The 18,306-nt window shown below is 38.8% G+C and overlaps 1 protein-coding gene and 1 long non-coding RNA gene across 8 annotated transcripts in view; one reads left to right on the top strand and one right to left on the bottom strand.

The window, feature by feature from the left end:
* Positions 1 to 508: 508 nt before the first annotated feature.
* Positions 509 to 4,596, top strand: LOC119149230. Its single transcript, XR_005104621.1, has 2 exons — positions 509 to 665; positions 2,106 to 4,596. It is a non-coding gene; the product is annotated as an uncharacterized LOC119149230 (long non-coding RNA).
* The window catches only part of MYBPC1 (myosin binding protein C1), a 79,115-nt gene continuing 64,990 nt past the window's right edge, over positions 4,182 to 18,306 (bottom strand). For 6 of the 7 annotated variants that reach the window (XM_037390268.1, XM_037390270.1, XM_037390265.1 and 3 more), the window contains 7 exons: positions 18,127 to 18,266; positions 16,234 to 16,393; positions 14,562 to 14,698; positions 13,531 to 13,717; positions 8,703 to 8,761; positions 7,219 to 7,258; positions 4,182 to 4,943 (listed from right to left, as the gene is read on the bottom strand). In XM_037390268.1, the coding sequence (XP_037246165.1) occupies positions 7,238 to 7,258; positions 8,703 to 8,761; positions 13,531 to 13,717; positions 14,562 to 14,698; positions 16,234 to 16,393; positions 18,127 to 18,266 (704 nt within the window). In that variant the 3' untranslated portion in view covers positions 4,182 to 4,943; positions 7,219 to 7,237. The remainder of the gene's footprint in view (positions 4,944 to 7,218; positions 7,259 to 8,702; positions 8,762 to 13,530; positions 13,718 to 14,561; positions 14,699 to 16,233; positions 16,394 to 18,126; positions 18,267 to 18,306) is intronic. The other variant, XM_037390267.1, reaches the window with a different exon arrangement.

Here is an 18,306-nt window from a genome sequence, read left to right on the forward strand (position 1 = left end):
AGGGGGCCCCGCCGCCAGCAGAGACCTGCCCGGGCAGCGGCGGCTGACGTGTTACGGGGCACCTGGACACTGTGTTGTGCAGGACTTCACCTCCTTGGCCTGCCTAGAGAAGGCGCTTCAAAACAAACGGGCGTCCTCTGAAATCGCTGCATGTCAAGTTACTTGAAGTAGTCCCGTGAAGGATTTCAGATATATCCCTGAATCTCTAGGAAGGTGTGTGGTTTCTGAATGAGGCCAGGGAAAGGAGAGCACTGGGTAGCTGTATGAAAGATGAAAGTGTAGAATACAACCTCTAACAAGTATTATATAACCTGATGGCATCTTCCTAGAACCAGAAATCCTTTTTTAAGTTATTCCATTGGGAGTCAGGCTGTAGCTTTCTGGACACATTGATTTCCTGGACAGAGCTTGGTATTCAAAGTGCGCTGATTCACTTTGTCTAATAAAGGTAATATGTTTTTGAGTAGGTTTCTCTACTGCAAGGGTCAGGAATGCTTGATATACATAAAAAGGTGGTTTCAAAATCCCTTGGTATGGCATGTGCATCCTGAGTGCTATGTTGTTCATCAGCTGATTTCATTTACAGATCACTAAATACAGTATGATACAGCAGTTGGGATTAGCAGCCAAAATAGAGAAGAGAGGAACTGCCAGCAAAGGAGAAGGTAATGCATAACATAACAAAGATTCAGTAACAGCCAACTAGAAAATGGCAAAAGGGAAATGTGACTTGTTAGATTCACAACCAGCCAGGTCCCCAGTCCACTGGAATCCCTGGGTTTGGAAAAAGGTAAAACCATTTATTTTAATACCCGGTGCATCTCTGTGGTTAATGAACATAATGGTACTGGTATTTATGGAGAGATTGCTCAAGCTCTTTGTGATACCAAGAGCAAAAGAAAAGAAAACAAACTAGGAAAAGAAGTGGAGGGGAAAGAGTGATGTAAAAAGTGAAAGCCACATGATTAGAGGAAGAAATGGATTCCTTACTGAATTTGTTACTGAGCTTGGGGAATGGCTTGTTTCATTTTCAGAAGTATTCAGCAACAAAGCATAGAACAAGAGAACATAGAATTTAAAGCCCAGTGTGTTTAGACTTCCAGTGCTTCCTCAGTATTCAGGCTACAGTTTTGCTTCCAGATGCTCCCTGCTTCAGCAAAGCAGCAGCTTTACTTGTCAGTCAGGAAAGCAGGCCATGAAAATCAAGTGACAGTGCTTAAAATAGAATGCCTTTTGCTCCAGAATCTCAAAATGCAACAAAAGACGTTCATAAAGTAAGTCTCCCTTCACAATGCTCTGTAAAAGGCAGCAATATTACACTTCCCCCCACCCCCCCAAGAAAAGAAGTACAGGAAGCTTAAAACATTTCTGACTCCTTATAAACAGCATATACCAATGTAAGCATTCTTTCAAAGATTTGCATGTGTTTTTTCTCCTTCCCTTTCTGTATTTGTGAGATTGCTTTCAGTGAGGGAAAAATAGGCTGGCACTGGCCATGATCTTTCAGTACAAACGGGTAGTAGCTACTATGCCTGTGTCAAGCTCCACATGCAGCAATCTGAGAATGGATCTGTATTTATACAACAGTAACATTTATATGCCTGATGCCCTTTCATAGGCAAGAAGAGCAAGCCAAGAGAAGATAAAATATTTTCCCTTGGCTTCCTTAAAAAAAACAAACCCTTTTTTTGTTTAACTTTGATTCTTCTTTCTCTGTTTACCTGTGTGTGTATACATGTGTGGGTCTGCCCTCTTATTCCAAGTAATAACTTTCCTTTACCTGTGTAAGTCAAACTCAACACCAAGGCAGAGCTTTCAGGAATACTAAAATCTTACCAGATATGTGAAAGTGTGCAGAAAAGAGAAAGGTGCTACTGAACTATAACCTCAGCACGTACTAATCGATGGAGAGTGTACATAGCAAACAGATAATATGAATAATGCAACTGGCTGAAGGTTTAAACTGGTTTCATATATTGTGAGACATCAGGGAACACAACCATAAGCCATAAAAGCACTACTAGTTTTACTTCTGGAGCTTTTGTGGTTTGTGTTATTTTTTATGATATAATCAGGTTTTATTTAATGTCCTGTGTTACTCCTAGGTCTCTCTGAGTTTTGTTAATTCCCTGGAAATTCCACGAGAGCAGAATTTGGAGAAATTTCGTCCTGGGAGTACTGGGCCATATCTTCTACAGCAAGATATTTTGTTGCTTCTATCCTTTCTAGGTTGCTTTGCCTGTAGTTTTTGTCATCTTTGGTATGTCTTTATTCTCCTAAACTGGTATTAATGGCAGATTTCATTAGCATTTTCTTAACTCTCTTGGGTTTTGTCACTTTATTTCATCTATCAAACATGATCCCTGGAGAATCCCATTAGGCAAGTCATCATAAATCAAAACTTTATCTTTTGTTATTCTTTGTTTAAGGTTCTGCAGCCTATTTTAGATCTGTTAGAAATGCCTTTCATATCCCACCCCATCCTATCATTCCTCTCAGAGTAATTTTCAATTAATTTTTAATCCAGAGGCTTGGCTGGTCAGGATAGTTAGTGAGGGTATGAATTCATAGCACACCAATGCTCATTCATCTTAGTCCACCCACAGCCTGATACCCAGTACTTCCTATTGGCGTGGCCCATCTCGAGCCTGAGGGACAGCCGACGGCAAGTGCTGGGCAATGCAACTGGGGAAGAATTAAGGGCATCTGAATAGAATGCTTACCGTCCATACAGTGAAAAATAGCTTAGTTCAGCTTGTCTTTTAACACTGCTGGCATCTGGTAGAAATTACGAGTAGCTGATTCCATCGGCAGAGAGCCTACAGAAGCTGAGATTTATTCTGGCTATATAGGTTATAACGTACAGTTGAGACTGAGGAGGCAGATAGATAACATAAGCTTCAAGCTGTAAACGTCATTGCATACAACGTGCAGATGGCCATGCACATCCTTTTTGGCTTACTGAAAAGCACAAACTCGCTATAGCTTTTTGTGCTGGCTATAATAGATCTCAACTGACTGATACTATTTTAAATGAGGGCTATGTGCCTAAGTGCTTAAATCTGCATGGCATATATTCAAACCGACCCTCTCCCACAGCCTTCTGTGCTTCAGAAGATATGAAGGGAGTCCGATTCACTGGTGAGATACAGAATAAAGAGATATTATTAATCCTTTATTATATTTTCTTCTTAGTAGATGTCTTTCGTGTGTAGGTGTGAATGGATGTGTAGGAGAGAATTGATTTTGACAGGAGTAGGGTGAAATGCAGGTGGAGGGGTGTCCAGGATCACTGGGAATGGAGAACTGCTTTCTTGCAAAAATGTCAGCCCAGAAGAAATCACAAAGATAGAAAGGAGAGAAAGAAGAAGAAGGATCTTTGAGCAAGCGAGATTTGCAGAACAAAGTGAGAACATTCATTCAGATCCCTACAGTGAAAGAAGTGGTAATTCAACTGCAAAAACACCAGTTCATAGTAACACATGCTTTTATTATTGCATAATTACTGATTGCTGGGTGTTTGAAAATGTGCTGACATCAAAAAGAATCTTGTAACGTACTACTGGTCTAAATAGACCTTTGTCTTTATAAACAATAATTGGAGATCAATCATTAGTCAGTAAGCACCTACCCTATCTATACAGCCAGAGTGAGAACTGGTAAATAAATGACAGGGCAACAGGGAATCGACAACCTGGCCAAGTTATGTGTGACCATGCTTCAGAGTCTGCTGAAGACTTACAATCACCCCCACCCCTGCAACACTTGAAGTTTAACATCGCTAGAGTTGGAAAAGTAACGTAGCCTTTTTGCCTTGTCTAAGGCATTTTTGCCTTGCACAGTAAACTCGCTAGTGATATGGTCTGAGTCCCTTTTCTGCTAAGATACCTACATGAGCTCCATGAACTGCTGAGGAAAGGGGTGGATCCAAAATGATGAAAACCACCGGGGTTAACATGTATAATATTGAAGATATTGAAAACATGTAGATACAAAATTGCATGTATTTATCTTTACTCACATTCTGTATCTTACATTGTAAGCCCATTGGGTCAGGTGACCGCTGATACTGTTTTCCACTGAATGTGGTGGATTCAAGTTCCTGCTTTACAGTAATTAAACAAGAAGCATAGTAAGATGAGATGGAAAAAAACCTAAAAAAACAGTAAACAAGAACTTGATAGATCTTGAACACTTCATATTTATTGTACATTAAATAAAACAATTTCAGGTCAGTTGAGAGACTGGTGGGTTGGATTTAGGAAACCAAAACTTCTAAAGGAAGATATGTTTAGCTTAAATGATCATTAAGTAACATATTAATTCATCATAACGTATTAATTACGTTATAGTAAAACCATATTGTTAAACAATTATCAGGTGAATAAGGTACATTATCAAAGAGGTATGTATTCCAAGGGTCTTATTGCACAGCTACTGGCTAATCCATGTACTTTCAGTCTGAGAAAAGTATGCTTTGTACCACCAAGTACAAACTCTGACTGCCTCCTGGTGTTTATTACACAGCTTCTCCTCTTTCCTCATCAAAAAACAGACCACAACATCAAACAGAAAATAAAGCTGAACATTACAAAATGTGTGTTGTCTTCAGATCATTTAATTTCAACCTCAAAGCAATCCATGCGTATTCTTTCTTTTCAGTAAGAGCAGGTAGGAAAAACAAAACAACAAGTAAGAAACAAAAAAAAAGGGGGGGGGGGGGGGGGGGAGGGGGCAAGAAAATGCCCAGCCACACGTTTGTTCTGTCATTGCAGGAACTAAAATGCTGTTGTTCTGCTACCGCTTTCCAGTGCAGTGGGAGGAAACACTGTGGACGGACTTTCACTTCCCCTCAGTTTTGTTTGCCTGTACTTCACGCATATATGAAGCAATGATATGTGGAGGCACTCCATCCATCAGTAGTCTGAAGTATGAAAGCCCACCTACAAACAAGGAATGAGACAATCTTCAGGCTCAAAGTCCCTGGAGCAACAGCTTTGTACCTTTATTTTCTGGTGTAAGTGACAAAGATTTAGTCCATATTGCATAATTCATTTTGAGATGTGATAAAATTCATCCCTGTTCAAAACTTCATCACGAGAATTAACCATTATTTAATCTCTGTACTATGAAGAACTTTCCTGTCCTCTTGCATAGGGTGAATTTCATTTCTTGGGTGTCATGTATTCAGTCATTTATCTCACCCCTTGCAATAATCTATGATAAGCTTCACCTCAAATAACCCTCCTAGATTTCCATCAGGCTGGGTGGAGGATAGTCAGAGATGGAAGTCAGTTCAGAGGGAACAATGTAGAAAACACCTGACTGTGATGAGTTGTGGAAAACATGCAGAGACATTCAAATTATTCTAGAGTTGAGACTTAAAATGGTTTATAAGGATTTAGCAAAATATTTACCATGTTGCTTGAAAATATCAGGTAGGATGACATGTGAAAGAATTGTATGAAGAAAAGCCAGGGGTTTAGATATAGGTGCCTTTAGAGTCCAGAGGGGGGTGATGAAACTCAAAACTTTCATCTGCTGGGGAAGTCTGAAGAATGATTTTGGATTCAGTTTTGCATAAGAAATAGGCCACATGTAATCACCTTGGATCCAGGTGCTTATCTGCCTGAAAGCTCTAGAGTTTTCCCAGGGCTTGAAGCTATTGGTGCGTGATCTCAAAGCTGTGGGAGGTCCTGCACCAATCCATAGGGGAGACTTACTCTGTGCTTGTGGCCAGCATCTTCCTTAGCTGCAGCAGTGAGTGCCCATGCTCACAAGCCCCGCTGACAAATAGAGGCCTCTCATATTCAGTGCTTCCTCCAGCCCTGCCAAAATGTTGTCTCCTTTCTCTGTGAAAGGAAACTCTTTTCTTTCTTTCTTTTTTTTCCCCTCCATTTTCCAGTTTTGTGATGGTTGGAGTCAATATTCATGGAACAGGTATCAGAAGTACCATTCCCAGAATTTTAGGACTATGTGCTTTATGACTGTGGCTTAGCCACCATGAGTAAAAAACTGAACCAAACCTATTTTAAATCACTGCTATAGCAGAAACCTGGGTGTTCTGGAAAAAGGGACAAGGCAAAAAAATCCTGAAGAATGTTTAATAATTTTAGCAATCCAAGACAATTTTCAGTGCCCAGAAAAACATGTGTGTAGTGTCTTAACACACCAGCTGGGGCACCCCCAATAATCCTACTGATGTAGAAGCGGTAACTGAATACAAATAGTCCAAATTAGGAGTGAAATGTCATGCCATTGAAAAAAAAAATTAACGGTAAATAAACACATGGGCATTTCTGTTAATTTCATGGAAATCAAATGACATTTTGAAGGAACAATGGGGAAAAGATAAATATTTTGCTAAAAACGTTTCCCAAGGCAAAGGGTGGCATTTCTTGTAAGCAAGCTACATACCGTTACCATTCCTCTTACAGATCTGCATGAGTATTGTGTTCTGCAAGCTGCAAAACCACCCACTGATCACTGCACTTACCTTCTGAGCCTTTTCTGGAACACACCAAAAGCTCTAAAGCAAAAGTACACTGCCAGAATGAAGATATCGCTGTCTCTGAATACTTCTGCTAAATGCAACTGAGCTGATACAGACAGCATTTATCCTCAGCACAGGTTTTAGGAATTTATAACCTTTATTAACACAAGGATTATCCAATTAAAGTGCTATTAGCTACTAGTGATTATGAGACTGTGCTATCTTACTTAACACCAACATTGTTGCAGAACTGTTCGCTCCCGGCCTTAGATAGATGCACCATACAGACAAAAAAAAGCATGCTTTTTGGCATTCTTTTCAACTCAGGTAGTGCAAGTTGTGATACCAATAATTCATCTTTAAATTAACTGTGGAATAAATATTTTATTTATGTAGAGGTATATTCCTATATGAAAATAACTGACTATAAATGCAAAATACTCTTATTACTTGCAGTTTATTCATGCTAATTAATCATGCCAACTGATGCACTGTTAAATTCCGTTGAAACGTGCACTGTTAGAAAGATGTACTACTAGGAGGCATTACCGTAACAAGCAATTATTATAAAAATCTGGATTTATATGCATTAAAACTATCATGCTACTAATTTTAAAAAACATTTTCATTAAGTGAAATAATGAAAATCATGCCATACTAGGCAGACATTGTATGACGTCTAAACAGACATAAGCTTCATATGCAAGAACCATATGAAAGCTTACCTTAGATGACACTATACATTCAAAAATCCTTACTGTGTAACTAAGGGAGAGAGAGAAAGAGAAGTAACAATTTAATCGCAAACACAAAAGTAGAGAGAAAATGTTGAGTAAAATTATGCTTACAATTATGTCAAGATGATGCTTTAATCCTTAGTCATGTAAAATACGTAGGACTAGAAGCACATGAAGAGTAAAAGGTAGGGATCCAGTTCCGCTTCAAAATTATCATTAATAGGTAAAAGCAATATTAATATGTACAAGTAACTATAAATCCTGTAATTAGTCTAAAGAATACATTGGAACCCAATTATGCAACTGACATTTATGAAAAAGGTTTCCAAACGTAGCTTCAAAGAAGCTAACACATATATATATATATATACTATTTTCCACCAGGGAAAAAAAGCACACACATAACACTGAAGCGCATATATATATATATATATGTTGAAACTCTGTAAGGCAAAATAATCAAGTCCAGACTAATTACATACTTGTGCACTAAAGTATGTACTTTGTCATGGATCTGCATTTACATTACTTACAGCATGCTATTTGTAGGAGCCTTTACCTTTATATAAACATTTTGACTCTATAAATAAACACCCATGTATATACATTTATATGTGTGTATGTATATGAAAGCACTCAACTTGGTACCTATTTTAGTCTTTTAAGAAAAATGCTTTAATACTTCAAAAACTACAGGAACAGTTCTGTGCAGGATCATAGCCTGATTTCTTAACATGTTTTAGGTCTGAAATAGTAAATTTGGATGCATAACGTACTGCAGATTGGTTTCTGGGCATCTGTCGTTTTACAACTGCACTGTCAATATTCTGGGTTTGGGCAAGGCTACAAGCAAACACATTTCTATAGAAAAAGCCAAATTCTCTGAACCCCACCAACCCTGAATTTCAAGTAAGTTCTAGAGGAAAAAAAGTAAAACTATATTCTTGGAAGTAAAAGGTTTTCACTGATTTCAATTGGATCAAGATTTCATCTCTTAGGTTAAGCTCAGGCATGGATTATCATTCTGAGCACTAACTAATCAAAGAGTAATCTGCAATGAAGAATGCCTTTTAAGCACAGCAAATGATTTTATGATACTTCTGTTCTTTCAATAATTCTACAAACTAACTGAGAGCTGGTTTTTTGAGATGCAGATTTCTGTCTCCTAGAAAGATCTCAACGGTAGTCACAGTCATTAAATGAATTCTTTATAGGTACAGGTAGTTCTATGCCCAGTGGCACAGCAGAAATAAGTCTAAAACCTTTGTAACTCTGACATTACATACTCCTATTCTTGATTAATTTGGCCTTCTTTGCTCATGTGACATAGTCATTGTATGCCATGAGACACTAGCTAGTTTAATCTAAAACCGCAAATAAATACACACTTTGCATGCAGAAAATGCGTTTGCATGTGGAAAGAGAGGAAGGGAATGAAATGGAATGTCCAGAGGAGTATGCTTATTATAAACCTGGTTATTCCCCGCCAAGAAGAATGGTTCTCCTGGGTTAATTACTCCGTGATATATCACTGCAGAATTAGAATATTTACAGTGGTATTTATTCGCATTTGAAATTCTTCCCAGTTGATCTTAACACCTTTTAAAAAAATATTTCTTATACAGCATCTTTGCTACAATCAACCTGTTAAGAGTGATCACCAACCCTGATTTTGCTCTTAAGATAAACAATTTCCAAAGCTATTTGTTTCATGATAAGAGAAGCATGGTGCTTTATCTGAATCTTCTCATTGACCTCAGATACCTGATAAGGAATCAGTTCCTTACTGCTTGTGATGGGAGATTTACAGCCATATTTAAGGATCAACCTCAAGAATCTTAAGAGATGCATACATTATTTTCCCTAGTAAGGTATGAAACATGTATCATGAGATTCAGTGTATGCATCATCTTTCAAGATAAGTGAGGCAGAGTTAATCTTTTCTCTAAGATCTATTACATGACTTTTTACAGCACACTTATATTTACAAAAAAGCCATTGTATCTGCAGTTGTGTCAAGCTGGTCATGTAACTGCCATCTTTAAGTTCACTCAGCAAAACTTAATACGGAAGAATGAAATACTATCTGTCTGAAATAGCATAAATACACGGAAAACCTTTTTTTGAGGACGGAATAAGGTTTTACTACTTTTATTATTGTGCTTATAATTATCACTAAAAAATTTTCAGGAAACGCACATTAAATTTACTAACAACTATGGGTTTTACTTTTACACCTAAAATAATGTAAGCAGATGGCTAAAAATGTAGAAGACGGTAGCACACTGATATTATTCATAGCCAGAGCATTCACAGCCACTTGGCTGCTCAAAAACTATGCAAAATCAGAAATCCTGTTCTGTGAGCAGGTCTGTGATATTCCTACGGCTGAGTATATATATATGCACAATAATGTTCAGATCTCAAATACCTCAGAAATAGATGGATAAAAGAAATTCTAGCCAACATAAGTAAAATTCACTTAGTATGATATATACTGTTGCATGGCATAGATCTCTTTAGCATGACTTACTATCCAAAGACCTGTAATAATAGCACCATGGCTGGTACATTCACCAGATTGGTAGCATAGTCTTGAGTCTGTTTGTCTTATTCAGGCAACATTCGACTGTATCTCATCATTTTACAAACCCAGACCTTGACTGTTACTTGCTGGAATAAAGCTGAACCAGTTTAAAGCTATACGTATGAAGACAGACAGACAGCCACACACACACACACACTCTGCAGTCCATTTCCAGTGAGTCAGAAATCTGTAAGCCTTCGCTTCGCGTAGTGAGATGAGCAGTCATCTGAAGAGCTCTCCTAAATGAACAAATAGGCTGGAAAACTTAAAAGAATGATAATTCAACATGTAAATCAATAGAAAAGTGTAATAAGATGTAATTATGTTTTTATGCTCTGGCTGTCTAATTCTCATTTGCATTTGGCTGTATCATGTAGCAAACCCTGAGCCTACCCTGGTTTGCCAAGCTTCAGCTGCTGGGTTCACTTAATCCTATTCCCTTTGAATTAATCAGTTGGACTGCCAGTCACTTTAAGAGTGTCAGCACTGAACCCTTACAACAACTGTCCTTGTCTCTAAACCCTACAAATGGCTGTCTAAGCAGTCTTCAAAAAGGAGTCTAAAGTAATGGCTAAACCTGCCAGGATGGAAAGAGGCATCTCAGCAAGGGTGACCACTCACAGCCCAAACTGCGGGAGGGAACCACAATACCAAGCTTGGTGGAGGGGGCCGTAGGACCACACCAGGTGATTGTTAATATGAAATCAGATTCAGAAACCAACCATCAACTAGAGGAGGTGGGATTTAGGTTAATGAAGCAGCCCATCACATAGCTAAGAAGGGAGAAACGGCATGCAGCCCAGGTGGGATCCTAACATGTTGCTTGTGTTTTTCGGGACTTCTTCCAGGTGCGATGCAAAACTGAAGAAGTGCTCTGAGCAAGATGTTTATGGCTTAGCATTCCAATTTTTCGGCTGATCTTTCAAAGTAAATATTACTTTATTTGAGAAGAAAGAAGACTCTTTGAGTCTAGAAATGTCTAAGCTACAAGACTTCTACAGTCAGTGGGTGCGAGAGGTTTTGTTTAAAAGTGGGCAAGAATGAACTAAATCTTGTCTAAAGGGAGTAATTCTTATGGCCCCATTCTCACTGTAGCAAAGGGATGTACAACTGCAACCCCAAGATAAGGTCCCGGAGGAATTGAGACTGTAGGATGTGCTGCAAGCAGCTGACAGGATAATTGACACAACCCTCAGGCATGATGCAAAGCCCATGCATCTATCCAAGGTTTCCTGTGGGATGAAGATTGGGGGCAAGAATACTTGAATTCTGAGGTGCTAGGGTATGTTTGCAGTGCTAAGAACTGAGTCAAAGTCAGACTCACAGAGCTGGAAGCAATCTTGAGATGTCGTTTAGTGTATCTCATAATCCTAACAAATGGTACTTCTGTCATTCTTCTAAACTACCCTTAAAGGCTCTTGGTACCAAAGGCTCTACAACCTGTGCAGGAAATCTGCTCTAGTGCTTCACTGCTCTGACTGTTTACCCTAAATGTTTACTACAATGTTACCAGATATAATTTTTTTGTTTTAATCTTTAATGCTGCTGTTATGGAAAGAATCAGCTGTGAATGGAATAGGTCTGGCAGCCTGTGAGCATAGTGTATCCTGTGCTTTCCACTTCAGAAAACTACTCAGAAAACTGGACCTATGAAAGTTAAATAAACATGTGTCAGCAAAAATCATCAGTGACATCATCTCAGTTGTACCTAGTAAACACTTTAATGAACAGAACTGTAGGTTTTTTCCTAGATACATTAACGCTAATTGACTGGCAAAGGATCTAAGCATTCCCAGCCTATTTTAGATACCAATCCATAGGTATCTATAAATGTAAGAAATTAAATCCCCCACCAATATTGATCAAAGACAAAAATCTCTCCACACTTCTCTCCTAAAAACTCTAACGTTGAGCAGCTTCCACTGTGAGAGAACAATTTCTTTGGAGCTGTTGCATATTAAAAAATAACCTGAATGACAAAAACATTCAGTGAAAAAAAGGTTCCAAGATCAACAGAAGCATCTATATTTCACAACAGCTGGAAAGGGAATTACTGAAGGGTAAGTGTGATCCATGGCAGCATTTTGAGTTTGGACTTCTTGAAATTGAGATATATTAGTTAAATTAATTCTTATCTTAAAAATATTTTGCAATATTCTGCACATTATATGTAAAATATTCTTTGTAAAACAAAGGACAGAAATAAACAGCTTCTTGTATTTAAAATGTGGTATTTGGTTGTACTACAAGCAAAGGGCTGATGGCTAAAAAGTTACAACTGAGTGTAAACATGCATGAGAACTTTAGGGCTTGGGGACTTAGGAATTTTAATGAAATGGCCTTTCAGTATAAAAAAAAAAAAATAGATGAAGTAACCTTCTCAGGTGATGAGGTCTTCCATTACGCTGAGAAATAGAAAGTTTGCTTGTGATTAAGGAAAACAATCATACTCAGGATAAGCACATAACCTTTTAAACACAGTATATTAAAAATAAATCATGAAAATTAAGAAACATATCATGCATATTTTCATTATATTAGTTAATTGTTCAACTTCTCAGACCAAAACTTTGTTGCAATGGCTTCTGGCTAGCAGATTTGAGCTGTGGGACAAGATAAATCAGAAAATACAGAAAATGGAAATTTAAATCAAAATTAAACACAATACAATCCACAAGGATATTAAATATTATGGTTTTCATTATAGACTAGCATGATGGAAGTAATATAGTTAGGCCCATATTCAGCTAGACTAAATTGACTTCCTCAGTTACACACTTTGTATCAGCCTGCTTTAGTCAGCTTTCCTTACTTAAAACCTCATATTAAGTTTTTCAGAAATACTTAGCTTATTCCACAGTTGAAACAAAAGCCTTTGGTGGGAGTTAGTCCAACTGACTCCATCTTTTCCTAGGAAGTAATTTTCTGAAAAATATGGTCCTAAGATTATTTGTTAGTAATCTAGTCGAAATCCTACTGCCAGTCATGATATCCCAGTCAATGTTAAACTACCTGGAATTCATAAAATTTATCTATTAATGAAAATACAGATATATCTTCAGTTGTAGAAGGCTAACCTACTTGGCCCTCTTTTCTGTATTTGCAAAAGCCATAGTTTTGAACACTCTGTTCTTAAAGTAAATACAGCAATTACATCAACTAGCTTGTGTCCTTGAGAACAATACTTCTTTTTGCTACATGATTTTGCTAACAAACTTCCTTAGAAGCAAATATTCTGTCTTTAATAAAGAATTTTAAAGCAGACAAAACCTACCCTGAACTAATCTTTCTTCCTCCTCTCCTTCTCCCTTCGCCATTCTCCTCAGACATCTGTCTCCTATCCAAGGTGATTTTCTTAATGTTTTCCTGAAGAGCTCTACAGCTGAGCCTTACTAGCATTCCTCAGGTAAGTGGCACAGCTCTGAGAGTTACAGTCTACTATTTTGTCACTTGTGAAAAAGTCCTTGCAATCACTGAAGATGTGAATTGACATCTGGCAGGGGGAAAGACTATAGCATAAGCACAGCATGGTGATCCTCAGAAAGAAAACAAAGCAACCAACATAGTTTATTTTGTCCTAACCAAGTTATTTTCTTCTGGAAAAGTTAAAAAAGTTGTTTTAACTCCCTTTTGCATTTACCTTGCATCATTTTGACTCCTGTGTGGATGCTGTTCAGACAAACAGGGTGTTTACAATGTTTTAAACTCCTTACCTTTTACTTCCAGTTTGCAATCAACTTCTGCCTCTCCAAGTTCATTGACTGCTCGGCAGCTGTAAGTACCCCCATCATAGGGGCTGGGTTTGCGGATCTCCAAGGTACAGACACCTTGGTTGCTGAACATTCGGTACTTTGGGTCATTCATTATGACGACTTTATTTTTCAGCCAGGTTATTTTGGGCTGTGGTAAAAACAAGAGAATGCCCACATGTACAAATCTGTGACTGAAATATGTTACTGCTTCCTGTGATTTTCAGTTAAAAGTGAGTAATTAAAAAAATGATGCAAAATAGATAAAGTAGTGATGGAAAGGAAGCTGTAATTCTTAAGTCAAAAATAAACATGCATCCTGCATCTCGTTTTAAGCATGATTTTTTCAGTGCAGCCCCTATCACATAATTAAAGTCATAAATTATAAGGCTGTTGTCAAAATAAGAGGTGCTGTGTCACGACAGCAATCATCTGAGCAATAGCTTTTGACATCTGTTTAAGTCAATAAGAAAAGCATGTTTTTTCACAGTAATTCGCACAGTAAGAAACTGTGAAGATGAAGAGTGAACAGCAAACGTTCTTAACCACTAGAGTTCTTATTTTACTAGGTCAGTTCAGTTTCTCACAACAGAAAATACACAACTCAAAAGAAACTGGAAGACGCATTGCACAGTGGGTCTGAGAACAAATATGGTCCCAGAATATTCCTGCAATGTGTTATTTCAAGCATAATTAGTTTTTTATAGCATAATTACGGCTTAATTTTATTAGCAACATTTACTGTTGTATTAACTGGGCAGCTGTTGTCAGTGCCAGCCCCAGAATAGCTCAGCCTTTTCCTGAGGTTCTGCCTGTAACATTACAATGCCTATAACACAGAGAAGGAGGTCCTTTTTGTGTTCTTTAGAGCCCATGCCACCACTCTTTTTGCCTTCAGCCAGGCTTGTGAGTGAGACAAATGGTAAGAATGGTATTACAATTTCAGGTTAAGCTGTCTCATATTGTAACTGATACTGTTAGGAGCTATGCTGTACCTTGGGGTTGCCCCGAACGCTGCAGTTCAAAGTAGCATTGTAACCAGCTACAGCAAATGTGTTGACTAGAGGCTGAGTAAACAATGGCCGTTCACTGAAGTCAAAATCATCGTAAACTGGGTATTTGTAGACTTTACCTATGAAATGAAAATAAAACATTTATAAAAAGCATGCTGGCGTGTAGCTAAATACCCAAGCATCATAAATAGCTACAAAGAGTCAGTTCTGATCTGCACTGCTTTAGGTACCAACATGACTCTAGCAGTCGCACTTGTAGGGGAGGCTGGAAGTGCACTTGCAAAGGGACTATAGCCCTTGGTCATACTATAGCACAGATGTCTGAGAGTTCCTCTGTGTTTCCCGAGTAGGTGGCTTACAAAATAATACATGCTTATTCTGTGTCTTTGCCTGCATGCCCTGCATTTACAGAACAGGACAGATCCCAGCTGATGTACTGCAGGATGCCTGCCTTGACAAGCCTTGTTCACTCTTGCCAATTACTTTTCACAGTTTGTTCTGATTACGAACTGGCTCTACATATGAAAACCCATTTTTCTTTCTGCTTCATACAGTGCACCAACAATACAGATACCTGCATGGATGTAGCTTCTGTACAAGGAAAACATGGTAGTAAAATCTAGTTTCTTACTGCCGCTTTATCCCTGCTCTGCAGGGGAGATTACCATCAATAAACCATCTTCACCCACAAACTAAGCTGGCATGTAAAACAGCTGGACAGACCGACATCTGTTCCTGCGCACAAGTAACATGAAACAACTTTGCTTCACTGAAACCTGATCCAAACTCTTATACTGACTTGAGTGCAGCTTAGTACTTGCCCTCATGACAAGAGCAAGCAATAGTGAGAAAAGCAATTCCTGTAGCCCTTCCTTTGTTCATGATCCTATTTCTAAAAGGGGTAGTTTTCTTTTTAATAATGGAAGTGAGGTCCAGTACCCTGGGCCTTCAGTCCTTCAGCCTGGCTGTGTGGGTTGTACAGGTTGTCTGTCCTCTGCATCACGGCAGTCACATATTCCTTCCTTTCAAACAAAGTGAGGTGGTTTGGTTTGATTTTCTTCCTTTAAACCACCTGTTTGTAGAATTTCCTTTCCACACGGGACAGGGTTTGGGTTTTTTTTTGTTTGTTTGTTTGTCTCTAAAGTTTACAGTACCATTTCAAACTGTCAGTTTCTGAAATGTCAGGATTTCTGACTGCAGAATCAGAATTTGTACAGCTCCACCTGCAAGAGATGTGAAGCAGGGGTTACGCTTATCTATTGGATCCTGTCTGAAATGGACAGGAGCACTTGCACTGATGCCAAAACTCCTCTGGCAGACAGTGATCCACCACTTCGAACAGGGCAGCTGCTATACTCCTCTTCCAGCTCTTGTTGTCTTAGATCTGCCAGTGGTGACTTGCGTCTGAGATCCAAGATGGGAGAAAATGTCAGAACATGGGAAAAATGTCCCACTTGGTTAAAAAAAACCAACTATGACCTATGTGGGCAAACCAAGAAGTCCTAATATGAAATGCCCTAACTGTTACTTGTACCTGGTCTCAGGGCCAGGAATGCATCTGAGTGGTTTAGAGATACAGCCTTTACCTCTGATCACCTTCCAGCCTCCGAACACAACCCCTTCCCTTTTGAAAAGGAACAGATAATTAGCTAACCATCCTTTGCAATCAAAGCACTCTCTTTGGTCATCGTTGCATCCTCGCTGAGGCCGCACATGTTTTCAGCGAAGATCCGGAAGTAGTACTCGTTTCCTATGATGAGCTCGTTAATGGTGGCACTGGTGCGGTGGTAGTGCTCCATTACTGTGAACCATTCCTGAAAGATACAGACACAGAGACTGAGCTTCCCCACAGCACCCAGCACCTCTCAGCCATGAGTTGCTTAGAAGAATCATCAAGCTTGTGGGAGTAAGATTTTTCTTTTAAGGGAATGTTAATGAATGCTAAAATAGTGAAGCTAACGGTAATGAATGAGATGAGTGATAATGAGAATACCACAGAGCTCACTGCTGAGCAGTGAAGGCTGAATGGAAAGTGACCTCTCCCGAATTGTTACAGTCTGTTTGTTGAGAAGGTTTGTTTTAGGAAATCCAGTATTACAAAGGCTGTATTGTGTGAAGCAAGGCAGGCTCCATTCCTTGTCCACGCTGCTGACTGAGAAGGTACTGCGGCAGATCAGAAAACTGGAGGCACTGAGGGAAAAGTATTAGCATGTACTCACAAGACGCCAGTGTGCTAATCTACCCCCTGTTCCACAGGCTGAGTGTTCATGAGCAATGTAATTTTATGCAGGTAGTCCTCTTGTATCTAAAGGCTCAGACGGGGAGGTGGGTTTTAGCATTTTAGTCTTGCAGCAGTAACAGGACATGTGAATTCTATCCTAGTACACAAAACCTGAATAACAAACTGAGATGAAAGAGATTAATGCTACAATGCAATTAATATAAAGTGCAGTGTGACCACAGCAATGTTTTTGCTTTTCTTTACTGTGCCTGCCCTACATAGTTTTCTTGCTTTTCTAAAGGTGAGCTTGTGCTGAGTTCCCTGTGCCACAGTCTGCATTGATATTTGGTCACCTTTAGGAGCCAAAGTGCCTTTTGGGAAAACAGTTTTCTATAGAGGGCCAGCTATGCCAGAACTGCAAAATTCACCACCACAGGGAATGCGGGGACACTACGACCTGAATGATCCATGATACACTGGACCCTAGACACGACACTGCTGTTGTTGCTTTCTCCTTGACACAGTGATATAGAGACAGGGGACATCATTGCTTTGGTTGCTATACAGAGAGCATCTATTCTTATAGTCTGAGGAGAAAATAAAAATGAAGGATGGGGTGGGAAATAGTGGCACAGGAAGAATGAATTGATCAGACCATGAAGCAGATGAACATATTAAAGTGGGAGAAGGGAACAGGAAAAATATTTGTTTAGGTAAGGCAACTCCCAAAATATTGTCTGAGATTTTCAGTATGTAAATCTGCAATTAAGTGTTAAATCTAAGAATCCAACTACTGTCTTTTAAGGAATTGTAAAATTCATGTTAGTTTAATGAAAATAATAAACATCTCTGTATTGCATTTTTAATCTGTTAATCTCAAAGCAGTTTGCAAAATACATAGGTACCATTTTGACATGGGTATTAAGGAGTGGCAATGACTTCCACAATGTGACACTACAGCTCTGAATACAGCAGTACTACATTTTGATTCTAGTAACAACCTACTGCCTTCAGAATTAATGTTTTGGGGTTTTATTTTCTGTGCTGAGACAAAGGAAAAAAAATCAAATTACTTTCCTCAGATCCACCTCTCCTTTCCTTCTTAGTCCTCCTCTTTGGTGTCACCTGAAAACATTCCCATTTCTGGGCTTTAGATACAGTGAACAGGAGATTTTTAGATTTTTCAGAGAGGTATTGCAGATTTTCTGAACACTGACTAATCAATGCTTTGTCCGCCTACATCAATTTAAGCTTGTAAGGAATTTTATTTTTAAAAGGGAGAATTCATGAATACATCAGTCATTTGAACCTCTCTTTACTACTTACCATACTCTTCTTATCTGCTTTTTGAATAGTGTACCCAGTAATGGCAGCATTGCCATCATCTTTTGGTGGCTTCCATGATAAATTTACATTCTCTCCCCAGACGTCCTCAATAGTTACAACCTCTGGTGGGCCTGGGCGATCTGTAATGAAAATATGGCAGCTGACATTTTCTGCTGTTTG

The sequence above is a fragment of the Falco rusticolus genome, chromosome 5 (assembly GCF_015220075.1).
Source record: "Falco rusticolus isolate bFalRus1 chromosome 5, bFalRus1.pri, whole genome shotgun sequence".
NCBI lineage: Eukaryota > Metazoa > Chordata > Aves > Falconiformes > Falconidae > Falco > Falco rusticolus.